Source organism: Cyprinodon tularosa, unplaced genomic scaffold, assembly GCF_016077235.1.
Source record: "Cyprinodon tularosa strain WSP-4 unplaced genomic scaffold, ASM1607723v1 ctg1010, whole genome shotgun sequence".
Taxonomy (NCBI): domain Eukaryota; kingdom Metazoa; phylum Chordata; class Actinopteri; order Cyprinodontiformes; family Cyprinodontidae; genus Cyprinodon; species Cyprinodon tularosa.
The window spans coordinates 119,888-132,501 of NW_024037795.1; the positions used below are offsets into that span (position 1 = coordinate 119,888).

Below are 12,614 nucleotides of genomic sequence, written 5' to 3' on the forward strand. Positions count from 1 at the left end.
TAGCTCAGGATAACCTGAGCCACTCTAACTATAAGCTTTATCAAAAAGGAAAGTTTTAAGCCTAGCCTTAAAAGTAGACAGGGTGTCTGCCTCACGGACTAAAACTGGTAGTTGGTTCCACAGGAGAGGAGCCTGATAACTAAAAGATCTGCCTCCCATTCTACTTTTAGAAATTCTAGGAACCACTAGTAAACCTGCAGATTGAGAGCGAAGTGCTCTGTTAGGAACATAAGGAACAATCAGATCTCTGATATAAGATGGAGCTTGGCCATTTAAGGCTTTATATGTGAGAAGGAGGATTTTAAATTATATTCTTGATTTAACAGGAAGCCAATGAAGAGAAGCCAGGATAGGCGAGATATGATCTCTCTTTTTCATTTTCATCAGAACTCTGGCTGCAGCATTTTGGATCAGCTGAAGGCTTTTAACTACAGTTTGTGGACTTCCTGATAGTAAAGAATTACAATAGTCCAGCCTTGAAGTAACAAATGCATGGACTAGTTTCTCAGCATCACCCCTGGACAGGATATTTCTAATTTTTGCAATGTTCCTCAGATGAAAGAAGGAAATTCTAGAAACCTCCTTGATATGGGACCTAAATGACAGGTCCTGATCAAAAACAACACCAAGATTTTTTACTTTATTATCTGAAATCAGTTTAATCCCATCCAAATGAAGTGACTGGCTAATCAGTTTCTTTTTCAGAGACTCTGGTCCAAAGACTATAACTTCTGTTTTGTCTGCATTCAGAAGCAGAAAGTTAAGAGTCATCCAGGTTTTTATGTCTTCAAGACATGCCTGTAATCTATGTAATGGGTTAGCTTCATCTGGATTTATAGACAGATATAGCTGGGTATCATCAGCATAACAGTGGAAATTAATCCCATGCTGTCTAATAATTCTACCAATTGGGAGCATGTATAAAGTAAAGAGAATTGGTCCTAGCACTGATCCCTGTGGTACTCCACAGGTAACCTTTGAGCGTGTTGAAGATCTATCATTAACATGAACAAACTGAATTCGATCAGATAGATAAGATTTAAACCAGTCTAGTGCTGTTCCTTTAATTCCAACAAAATATTCAAGTCTTTCTAAAAGAATATTATGGTCAACTGTATCAAATGCAGCACTAAGATCCAACAGGACGAGCACAGATACAAGTCCATTATCTGAGGCCATGAGAATATCATTAGTGACTTTCACCAGAGCTGTTTCAGTGCTATGATGAGCTCTAAAGCCAGACTGAAACTCTTCAAAAAGTTCATTATGGTGGAAGTGATCGCAAACTTGTTTGGCAACTACTTTCTCAAGAATTTTGGATAAGAAAGGAAGATTGGATATAGGTCTATAATTGACCAAGTCATCTGGGTCAAGAGACGGTTTCTTAAGCAGAGGTTTAATTACAGCAACCGTTGGAGCCAGAGCTCTGGAACCGTGGGAGCCAGAGGTCTGGAACCGGTGGAGCCAGAGATCTTGAACCGTTGGAGCCAGAGCTCTGGAACCGTGGGAGCCAGAGGTCTGGAACCGGTGGAACCAGAGATCTTGAACCGTTGGAGCCAGAGCTCTGGAACCGTCGGAGCCAGAGCTCTGGAACCGTCGGAGCCAGAGGTCTGGAACCGTCGGAGCCAGAGCTCTGGAACCGTCGGAGCCAGAGGTCTGGAACCGTCGGAGCCAGAGCTCTGGAACCGTCGGAGCCAGAGCTCTGGAACCGTGGGAGCCAGAGGTCTGGAACCGGTGGAGCCAGAGATCTTGAACCGTTGGAGCCAGAGCTCTGGAACCGTCGGAGCCAGAGGTCTGGAACCGTCGGAGCCAGAGCTCTGGAACCGTCGGAGCCAGAGCTCTGGAACCATCGGAGCCAGAGGTCTGGAACCGTCAGAGCCAGAGGTCTGGAACCATTGAAGCCAGAGGTCTGGAACCGTCTGAGCCAGAGCTCTGGAACCGTGGGAGCCAGAGGTCTGGAACCGTCTGAGCCAGAGCTCTGGAACCGTGGGAGCCAGAGGTCTGGAACCGTCTGAGCCAGAGCTCTGGAACCGTCTGAGCCAGAGGTATGGAACCGTCGGAGCCAGAGGTCTGGAACCATTGGAGCCAGAGGTCTGGAACCGTCTGAGCCAGAGGTCTGGAACCGTCTGAGCCAGAGCTCTGGAACCGTCTGAGCCAGAGGTATGGAACCGTCGGAGCCAGAGGTCTGGAACCATTGGAGCCAGAGGTCTGGAACCGTCTGAGCCAGAGGTCTGGAACCGTGGGAGCCAGAGGTCTGGAACCGGTGGAGCCAGAGATCTTGAACCGTCGGAGCCAGAGCTCTGGAACCATTGGAGCCAGAGGTTTGGAACCGTCTGAGCCAGAGCTCTGGAACTGTGGGAGCCAGAGGTCTGGAACCGTCGGAGCCAGAGGTCTGGAACCGTGGGAGCCAGAGGTCTGGAACCGGTGGAGCCAGAGATCTTGAACCGTCGGAGCCAGAGCTCTGGAACCGTCGGAGCCAGAGGTCTGGAACCGTCGGAGCCAGAGCTCTGGAACCGTCGGAGCCAGAGGTCTGGAACCATTGGAGCCAGAGGTTTGGAACCGTCTGAGCCAGAGCTCTGGAACTGTGGGAGCCAGAGGTCTGGGACCGTCGGAGCCAGAGCTCTGGAACCGTGGGAGCCAGAGGTCTGGAACCGTCTGAGCCAGAGGTCTGGAACCGTCGGAGCCAGAGCTCTGGAACCGTCAGAGCCAGAGGTCTGGAACCGTGGGAGCCAGAGGTCTGGAACCGTCTGAGCCAGAGCTCTGGAACTGTGGGAGCCAGAGGTCTGGAACCGTCGGAGCCAGAGGTCTGGAACCATTGGAGCCAGAGCTCTGGAACCGTGGGAGCCAGAGGTCTGGAACCGTCTGAGCCAGAGGTCTGGAACCGTCGGAGCCAGAGCTCTGGAACCGTCAGAGCCAGAGGTCTGGAACCATTGGAGCCAGATTTCTGGAACCGTCTGAGCCAGAGGTCTGGAACCGTCTGAGCCAGAGCTCTGGAACCGTCTGAGCCAGAGGTATGGAACCGTCGGAGCCAGAGGTCTGGAACCATTGGAGCCAGAGGTCTGGAACCGTCTGAGCCAGAGCTCTGGAACCGTGGGAGCCAGAGGTCTGGAACCGGTGGAGCCAGAGATCTTGAACCGTCGGAGCCAGAGCTCTGGAACCATTGGAGCCAGAGGTTTGGAACCGTCTGAGCCAGAGCTCTGGAACTGTGGGAGCCAGAGGTCTGGAACCGTCGGAGCCAGAGGTCTGGAACCGTGGGAGCCAGAGGTCTGGAACCGGTGGAGCCAGAGATCTTGAACCGTCGGAGCCAGAGCTCTGGAACCGTCGGAGCCAGAGGTCTGGAACCGTCGGAGCCAGAGCTCTGGAACCGTCAGAGCCAGAGGTCTGGAACCATTGGAGCCAGAGGTTTGGAACCGTCTGAGCCAGAGCTCTGGAACTGTGGGAGCCAGAGGTCTGGAACCGTCGGAGCCAGAGGTCTGGAACCATTGGAGCCAGAGCTCTGGAACCGTGGGAGCCAGAGGTCTGGAACCGTCTGAGCCAGAGGTCTGGAACCGTCGGAGCCAGAGCTCTGGAACCGTCAGAGCCAGAGGTCTGGAACCATTGGAGCCAGAGGTTTGGAACCGTCTGAGCCAGAGCTCTGGAACTGTGGGAGCCAGAGGTCTGGAACCGTCGGAGCCAGAGGTCTGGAACCATTGGAGCCAGAGCTCTGGAACCGTGGGAGCCAGAGGTCTGGAACCGTCTGAGCCAGAGGTCTGGAACCCTCGGAGCCAGAGCTCTGGAACCGTCAGAGCCAGAGGTCTGGAACCATTGGAGCCAGAGGTCTGGAACCGTCTGAGCTAGAGGTCTGGAACCGTCTGAGCCAGAGGTCTGAGATTTCTCTGGTTGACATGATGATGTAGAACAAATGGAATATAATGAGACCTGCCTTTTCTCCAGCATATCTTTATTACTGCTGTTCAAAAAAGACCTATTATTTTCGGGAATAAAAAATTCACGTTTGAAGTGCAGGTGGCGCAGTGGTTAGTGTGCTCAACCCATGTACGGAGGCATTAGCCCTCGATGCGGCCGACCCGGCTTCGATATCTCTCCCTCTCTCATTCGCCGTTTCCTGTCAGTCTACTGTCTAAAGCAGGAGCCACTACAAGGGGTACAAACCCCTCCCAAAAACCTGATACAGCTTGGGCTATGTTTTACTCACCCAATTTCCATTCATATATTCACAAACTAGAAGTTGTTCACCTTTAAATGATGTATCACACATGTGAGTAGTGCTTACAGTCATGGCCAAAAGTTTTGAGAATGACACAAATATTCTAGTTTCTCATGATCTGCTGCCCTCTGGTTTTCATGTGTGTATGTCAGATGTTGTCGTCACATACAGTAATATAATTGCAATGCTATTATGAGTAACAAAAGCTTTAAATGACAATTAGAATGAGTTAATGCAGCAAGTCAGTATTTGCAGTGTTGACCCCTCTTCTTCAGGACATTTCTCCCTGGCTGCTTTCAATCACCTTCTGGACCAAATCCTGACTGATAGCGTCCATTCTGCTCAATCAATGCTTGCATTTTGCCAGAAGAAAAAGTGATGATTGACCACAAGTTTTCAATGGGATTAAGATCAGGGGAGTTTCCAGGCCATGGACCCAAAACCTCCATGTTTTGTTCCCTGAGCCAGTTAGATACCACCTTTGCTTTATGGCGAGGTGCTCCATCATGCTGGAAAAGGCATCGTTCATCACCAACCTGCTCTGGGACGGTTGGGAGAAGTTGCTCTGGGACGGTTGGGAGAAGTTGCTCTGGGACGGTTGGGAGAAGTTGCTCTGGGACGGTTGGGAGAAGTTGCTCTGGGACGGTTGGGAGAAGTTGCTCTGGGAGGACATTCTGGTTCCGTTCTTTATTCATGGCTGTTTTTAGGTCAGACTGGGAGAGAGCCGACTCCCTTGGCTGAGAAGCAACCCCACCATGAATGGTTTCAGGATGCTTTACAGTCGGCATGAGACCAGACTGCTGGTAGCGCTCACCTGGTCTTCTCCCAACCAGATGTTTTCCAGATGTCCCAAACAATGGGAAAGGGGATTGCTGAGAGGAAATGACTTTCCCCCAGTCCTCAGCAGTCCCCTCCCTGGACCTTTAGCAGAATATCAGTCTGTCCCTGATGGTTTTCCTGGAGAGAAGTGGCTTCTTTGCTGCCCTCCTTCAGACCAGGCCTTGCTCCAAGAGTCTCCGCCTCACAGTGCAGATGCACTCACACCTGCCTGCTGCCATTCCTGAGCAAGCTCTGCACCGCTGGCAGCCCGATCCCGCAGCTGAAACACTTTTCAGAGACGGTCCTGGCGCTCGCTGGTCTTTCTTGGCGCCCTGGAGCCTTTTTGGCAGCAATGGAACCTCTCTCCTTGAAGTTCTTGATGATGCCATAGATTGCTGACTGAGGAGCAATCTCTCTAGCTGCCATTCTCTTTCCTGTTCGGCCATCTTTGTGCAGTGCAATGATGGCTGCAGGTGTTTCTTTAGAGATAACCATGGTTCACAGCAGAGAACCAATGATGCCGAGCAGCAGCCTCTTTTTAAAGTGTCCAGTGGCGTCATTCTGACTGAATCCTGACAGATTGATCTGCAGCCCTGTCCTCATCACCACCCACACCTGTGTTAATGGACCAATCACTGAAACCATGTTAGCTGCTCCTTTAAGGCAGGGCTGCAATGACGCTGAAATGTGTTTTGGGGATAAAGTTCATTTTCTAGGCAAATATTGACTTTGCAATTAATTGCTGTTACGCTGATCAATCTTTAGAACATTATGGAGTTTATGCAAATTGACGTTATAAAAACTGAAGCAGTAGACTTTGGAAATATTAACATTTGAATCATTCTCAAACTTTTGGCCATAACTGTACAGTTCCTCAGTTATTTGTTTTTCCATTTGGGTATGCAAAAACGGCGAGGATTACTCCAAAATGAGGTGGAACAGAAAGAAGACGATTTGTTCCACATGTAAAAGTCACATGCAGGGTCTAAAATCATCTTTTTGACTCACCGGCCAAGTGGACCGGAAGACAAAATGATTAACTGGCCAAGCCTTATTTTCACCATCCAGAAAAAAAATAATTTCCTCTCATATATTTTTAAGGAACATATTATTTCTCTGTGTTTTTATGTTAAATGCAAACAACAGACACAATACATGGCAAATGTAGTTTCATTAAATAAAGTAAAAATTTTGAATTTCATCAAATTTCATTCACAAAACTGCAAATTACTTTTATTTGATAGACTGTGGTCCGAAAATTTAGATTTCTCTTATTTCATATATTAATTTATACTATTTACTCACTATAAAAGTTTTCAATCAGCCTGTTTCACCTGCAAGGCCACATGATGCTCTCCACTGTCGCTACAAGCATGCTTAGTGTGAGGGATTGCTGAAGAGTCATTAGCTACGTTTACATGCGCAAAATTTCCCCGATCCGATCCAAACCTTGGTTGATCGGAAATTCAAATTCTCCGTTTACATGGACACTAAAGGAAATGATCCGATCATGACGTGTGTATACATGTACCAAGCGTTGGATCAGATTAAATCTTTTAAGCATGCGCAGAACTGTGTACTTCCGCTTTAGCAGTAGAAGAAGAAACCGGCTTTTTGTAAACAAACTAGTACCTGTCCACAATTCCTCAACTTTAGCTACTCTTTGTGCCTGCCCCTCACTTCTTTTTCTTCAGTCGTGTTTGTTGATGTTGTTTTTTTCCATCATGGACCTTCGTCGCATCTTTGTAACAATACTTTTGTTTTTGGTGGTCATTTTAGTTAAGTTAAGGACTCACCAGTACCTTATGCTAACCCTCCTTCGCTTCAGTGGTAGAGAGCAGGATGGCATGTCCATCCGCACCTTACATTTATTGCCTTACATTTATTTATACATTTAAGGCGGAAAAACGTCACGCTGATGTCGCACACATGCGCAGTGAAGATTATTTTACTCTTAAGATCCGAATGGGTGTTTACATGGACGCCAATCAGAATGGCGATCGGCAAAAACCACCTCTCTCTTTCGGAATTAAATTTATTTCCGATCGGACCGAATCGGATTAGAATCTTCAGACATGTTTACATGAAACATTTTTGATTTGATCAGGCCTTCAATCCGATTATTTGTGTCCATGTAAACGTAGCTAATGAGTCGATGCAATCAGCTGGTTTTCCTTAGATAGAAAACTTTGAATCAATCTGACTGGATCATCTGGTGAACTGGAAAGTGACCTGAGATGACATGATGTGAATTGGAGCTATAGAAATAAACTGAATTGAATTAAATTTAATACTTTTTTTCCAACTACATAGAACTTGATAAAACTATTTAAAAAACAGTAAAATATTTTCATTTGTTATATTGTGCATGAATCAAAGCGTGCATTTATTCCAGAGGTGTGGAAACTGCAGGACAATGTTTTCATCTGTGTGTTTCGGTAGAAATAACCATCAGTGCTGCTGTAGCACTGGGTTGTTTCTAGTCAGCGACAAATTAATCATTTTTGTTCTCTGTTGCATATTTGCTGCACAATAAGCAGCTCATTAGCGTAGCATCGTCATACTGATTGGTTTCTTTAACTTCAATAAATGTTGTCGTGTGTTTAAAGGCTCATTTTCTGTTCCCAAACAGGCAGCAACATAATCGCTTGGATTAGAAACAAGATGAAGACAACCACAGAAGGTAGTATCAGTGAATGGAAATTTGTTTTTTTCCTCTACGATCCTAAAATAAAAAAATCATTGGAGAATAAAGACGTCTAATATTTGTATCTGTGTGCATTGGTACATTGACTGAAAACTGAGACAAATGCTCTTATGATGATACCTCAGTGACGCCCAATGGAACCAGGACAAGTTTGACCTGTTGAGACCTGCTTTATGCTCCTGATACTGTGTAGCATACAGGAAGGGGGGGGGGGGGGGGGGATCTTATTACGGATGAAGAAAATAAGTTTATATTTAAAAATGGTTGGTGGGGTCAAAGGAGTATTTTAGAAATACCCGAGTTAACAGCTTGGCTGACCTTGAATATGTTTTGCGATGCCTCTGATAAGGGTTATTGTCAACTAGTAGCCCAGAGGCCAATAAGTTTCTTTCAAGCTCTCGACCTGCAGCCTTGATTTTCCTAAGCTCAGAGGTAAACCAGGCGGCCGAGCGAGGAAAGGAAACTGCCCTCTCTTTAACAGTAACATGGCGGTCCAAGATGGCGGTCAGGCTCGTGTTATAAAAGTCCACTGCATTAAGGAGGAACCTGAAATAATTGTTCAGGTCATATTTTATATATATATATATATATATATATATATATATATAAACCTATGGGCTGTGCTTTGGTGGCGCAGTGGTTTGCGCACACCACCCATGTATGGAGACCTTAGTCCTTGCCCCTGTCATGTTGGGGTCTAATCTTCTAACCCACATGCAGAAACACTCCAGAAACAGGAAAAAAGTTAAAAGGTTTATTGACAATGTTTTCTGAGAAATGTGAACAGGGTCTTGGTTCGTCAGGCTGGTCACGGGAGGGAAGCAACTAGGGGAGGACAGATCGGTTAGGGAGGATCCAGGAAACTTACTGTTTAACGGCGGTTTGGGTTAATTCCTGCTCAGGGGGTATTCTGACCGGCAGGGGGGGAACCTTGAGGGTCCAGAGGCTGATCGGCAGGCTGAGGGCAGAGGGCAGAGGCTGAGGGCAGACAGGCTGGTTCCAGGCAGCGAGAGTTTTCTCCAGGAGTTGACTGATCACCAGATATGTCAGGATCTGAGAAGCAGAAGAACACAGAGTCAGAGAGGTTCTCAAAAAATCAGGAAAACAGATCAGAGTTAGCTGGCTCAGGTTTGCTGGTACCATTACTGGCAAACACTCTGGCAGGGAAGTGTCAGCCTCCTCCTCCTTAAGAAGGCCTCCAGATGAGCAGATGGGAAACAGGTGTGCAGAAGTCAGCTCAGCCCTCAGGAGGAAGATCTCAGGCTCCCTCTGGTGGAGAAAGTTAGACAAGCCTCCAGATCCCAACAGCCGCGGGCGACCTCGGTTTGAATCCGGCCTGTGGTCCTTTCCTGCATGTCTCTCATGTCCCCTTTCCTGTCAGCCTACTGTCAGTAAAAATGATCCACTAGTGCTGTAAAAAAAAAAATGTTCTCCCGTTAGTCCGTCTGCAGCAGCCCTCTCTCTGCATAGCCGTGTGTGAAGTACTGCTGGCTCTGATGGAGGTTTGATTGTTTTATTTGGCAAATGTTCATTTGATTTGTGTTTATCTGACTGTGTTCATTATTATTCCCCCAAATAAATGAAAAAGTCAGAATTTATTATTATCTAGAGACTATTAATAACAGGAGGAGGAATGCAGCTCCAGACTAGCTTTGAATGTGGTGATGTCATCAGTACGCTGCTGTTCCAGTTAACCCAGATTTATGCCGCATGTTCTCCCCGAGTCCAGACTTTCCTGGGTTCTTATCAAGAACAGACTTGGCGAGGACACGAGAAACGGTCGTAGATTTGACCAATCAGAGGCCTCCTGTCTGCGGTCACCCACAATTTTGTGGAGGTGCAGGTGTGAAGAAGGGGGGCATATCTGTGTTATCTGCGCCACAGATGCAGACCTCTTGGTTTCTGATCAACCAGGCTTCAGATGGACCCTATAAATGGCAGCGACCTGCAGCAGGCGCCTCAGAGGATCTTTGATTGCATCATATAAAACAGTTTGTGCCGCACAGCTTTGGGACAGAAATCAAATCTGCTGATCCTCCTATTGATTGACATTAAACTGGAATCTGAAAATGATTATGTTTGCTGTTCATTGAAAGCTTTGTATTCTTTAGGATCTTAGAGACTAAATAAAAAACAAGCTGCCATCTTCTCTGCTTTCTCTCTCCAGAGGCTGAGGTGTTTGGCACCATGCTAGTGGCCTATGGCTACATCTACCCCCTGCAGAACCATAAGAAGCTGGTGATGTGCAATGACAGCAGCCTTTACCGCTTCCAGGTACCCATCCTGCTGTCTGATGTCATCAACAGTCTGTTTGTTCGCTGCAGAGATTTACTGGATATTAAAGTGACGGTTCACTTTTTTAACTCAGGTTCTGCTGACAGATTATTAGGACCTAACATCTAACCTGTAGTGGCTGCCAGATTAATGTCGTAATTGTTCAGGGAGACTTTGTTTATTACCGAGGGTTGATTCATCAATGAAATGATGCCTTCAAGGCAGATGGAAAGCTCGGATATCGTTATATATAGTTTTTGTTTTTTCAAAGAATAGCGATAACAGTGGGCAGACTGGGGGCCGTGACTGTTGACCCTTTATGCCGCTCTGCATGCATAGCACATTGTTCCTTATGCAGTTTAAATATGGTGCATTTGAGAAACTGTTTATGTTTTAACAATTTGTTCTGCCAATTGTGCTAAATACGGACTGAAAAAACAACAGAAGTTTCCTTAAAAACAGGAACCTAACAGGTGACTGGATAACAGAACAGAAGATTAATAAAATATGGGAAACTCTTATGATTTTCAATTTGCAGAGATATAGTGACATGCCCAGACTATTAGCCATTTCTCTTTCAATGAAGTGGATGTTAACTATGATATAGACTCTGAATGAGTGTTATTATGGGAGAGACTTTGCTCGTTAACTCATAAATATATATATATATATATATATATATATATATATATATATATATATATATATATATATATATATATATATATATATATATATATATATATATATATATATGTACATATATATATTTTTTTCCCACTGTTGTATTAACAGCAGAATCAATGCGTGACTTTTTCAGACCCCCTACTTCTGGCCGACGCAGCAATGGGTTCCAGACGACTCTGATTACGGTAGGTGCAGTGATTTAGAGCAGAAATGTCACGGCCTTTGGTTAGCTAGCTTCACTCACTTTAAGCTGTTGTCTGATCTTTGTGTGTTTATTTATTGCCATTAAGGTCTTGCCATATCCAGTCTGTCATTATTGTTGTTTGATGGAAAGCTAATGAGCCTCGTACCAGTTCTAGTCCAAATCCTGCTTACATGGCTTTATGTTTAACAGCAGTGTTGGTTTATTTATGCTTCCGTTGATCCAAGGTTGGCTGAATGTAGGTGTTCAGGCTGACGTATGACCATCCAGCCTGCATAAGATAACGAAAAAAAACGCAGACTTTATGACAGCTTTTTTCTTTTTTTAAATAGAAAAGTTCTACATTTTGGGACAATATGGTCTGATAAAGAATATATTTATCTAGATGTTTTAAGCCAGAATGATTTGATATTTAAATATGATTTCCCTGCGACTTTAAAGAGTGTTTTCATGTGTTCAGAAAAGCAATCCTGTTCCTGCAGTTTTAACTAAAGCTGCCCGTCATTAAACAAGTTCAGCTTCCTGTGTTTCTGCTGTTTTTCAGCCATTTATCTGGCAAAGAGGAACATCCGCAAGAAAGGCATGCTGGAACCCTATGAGCAGGTACCGCGCTGTGCAGGGGGCCACAGACGCCTCCACAGGGGCATCCTTTTAGGAACATGTCAGGAATGAATAGAAAGTGTTTATTGTTACAACCTTAGATTGAAGGCTTGAAATCATCAGCGTCATGTTGTTGCTTTAATTCAGGTAGAGTTGTTTTTATTTGGCAGGTAAACCCATGTAGATGATGGGTACATTTATGATAAAGTTAAGGATGACCTTCATACTTGACATACCTGAGAGTGGAGCAGATCCACAGGGGTTCTGCCTGATCGGTTTAAAGGGTTAACTTGGACGCAGAGGAATTTCTGTTCTATAAAGCAGTTATTTCACAAACTCATGCTGGTCAATATCGCCCCTGTCTGTTCAGTGAGGGATTTACCATTAACGCTTATAACATTATTTATAGCTGTGGAGTAAAAAATGTCTGTTTTTAGCCTCACAGGCTCCAAACGAAGATCATGAGAGATAAGAATGAGTTACACAGCCTCCATGGGACTGACTTTGATGACAGTTGTTTTTCCTCCAAATGTTCGTCTGTGAGAAAGTTCTTTATGTAGGGATGGGATAGTTTCAACGTAGAGTGTGTATATTGGGAGCTGTTGTATAAATGTACTGAGCTCTGTCAGAGATCTGTCTCTACGTCTGACGAGGTTAAATAAACATTAACATTCTCTTGCAAGAATTTTAGTTTTTCCTAAGCATGTCTCAGCCCCCCCCCCCCCCCCCCCCCCCCCTTTCAGTGTCCACCATATTGGATCAGTCCATTTGCTGCACATGTTCAGAAAGGTCCAAACAGACAGCAGTAAACCATTTGGAAACAAACCATGCAAAGAGCAGTGTTGCCAACTTAGCGCTTTAGTCGCTATATTTAGCCACTTTTCAGACCCCTCTAGCACTTTGATTTCTAAAAAGCTCCTAGCGCCAAATCTAGAGACTTTTTTCTGCTACTGGAGACTTTGGAGACAACATCTAAAAGCAGCGAACTCTGCTCTCCAGAGCGAGTAGATTGGTAACCCCGCCTCCTGCTCTCCTCTATCTTGTCTGCTGTCATGATTCATGCAGCTATTATTTCATCCAAATGAAAAAATGGAGAACAGATAAGCAGATCATGGCTT

General features: G+C 45.4%; 1 protein-coding gene across 1 annotated transcript in view; it reads left to right on the forward strand.

Moving 5' to 3' along the window:
- Positions 1-12,614, forward strand: part of rgs9a (regulator of G protein signaling 9a) — a 60,352-nt gene that overhangs the window by 14,776 nt on the left and 32,962 nt on the right. Inside the window, exons 3-6 of the mRNA XM_038277803.1 lie at positions 7,659-7,709; positions 9,901-10,007; positions 10,828-10,879; positions 11,441-11,499. Of these exons, the coding sequence (XP_038133731.1) occupies positions 7,659-7,709; positions 9,901-10,007; positions 10,828-10,879; positions 11,441-11,499 (269 nt within the window). The remainder of the gene's footprint in view (positions 1-7,658; positions 7,710-9,900; positions 10,008-10,827; positions 10,880-11,440; positions 11,500-12,614) is intronic.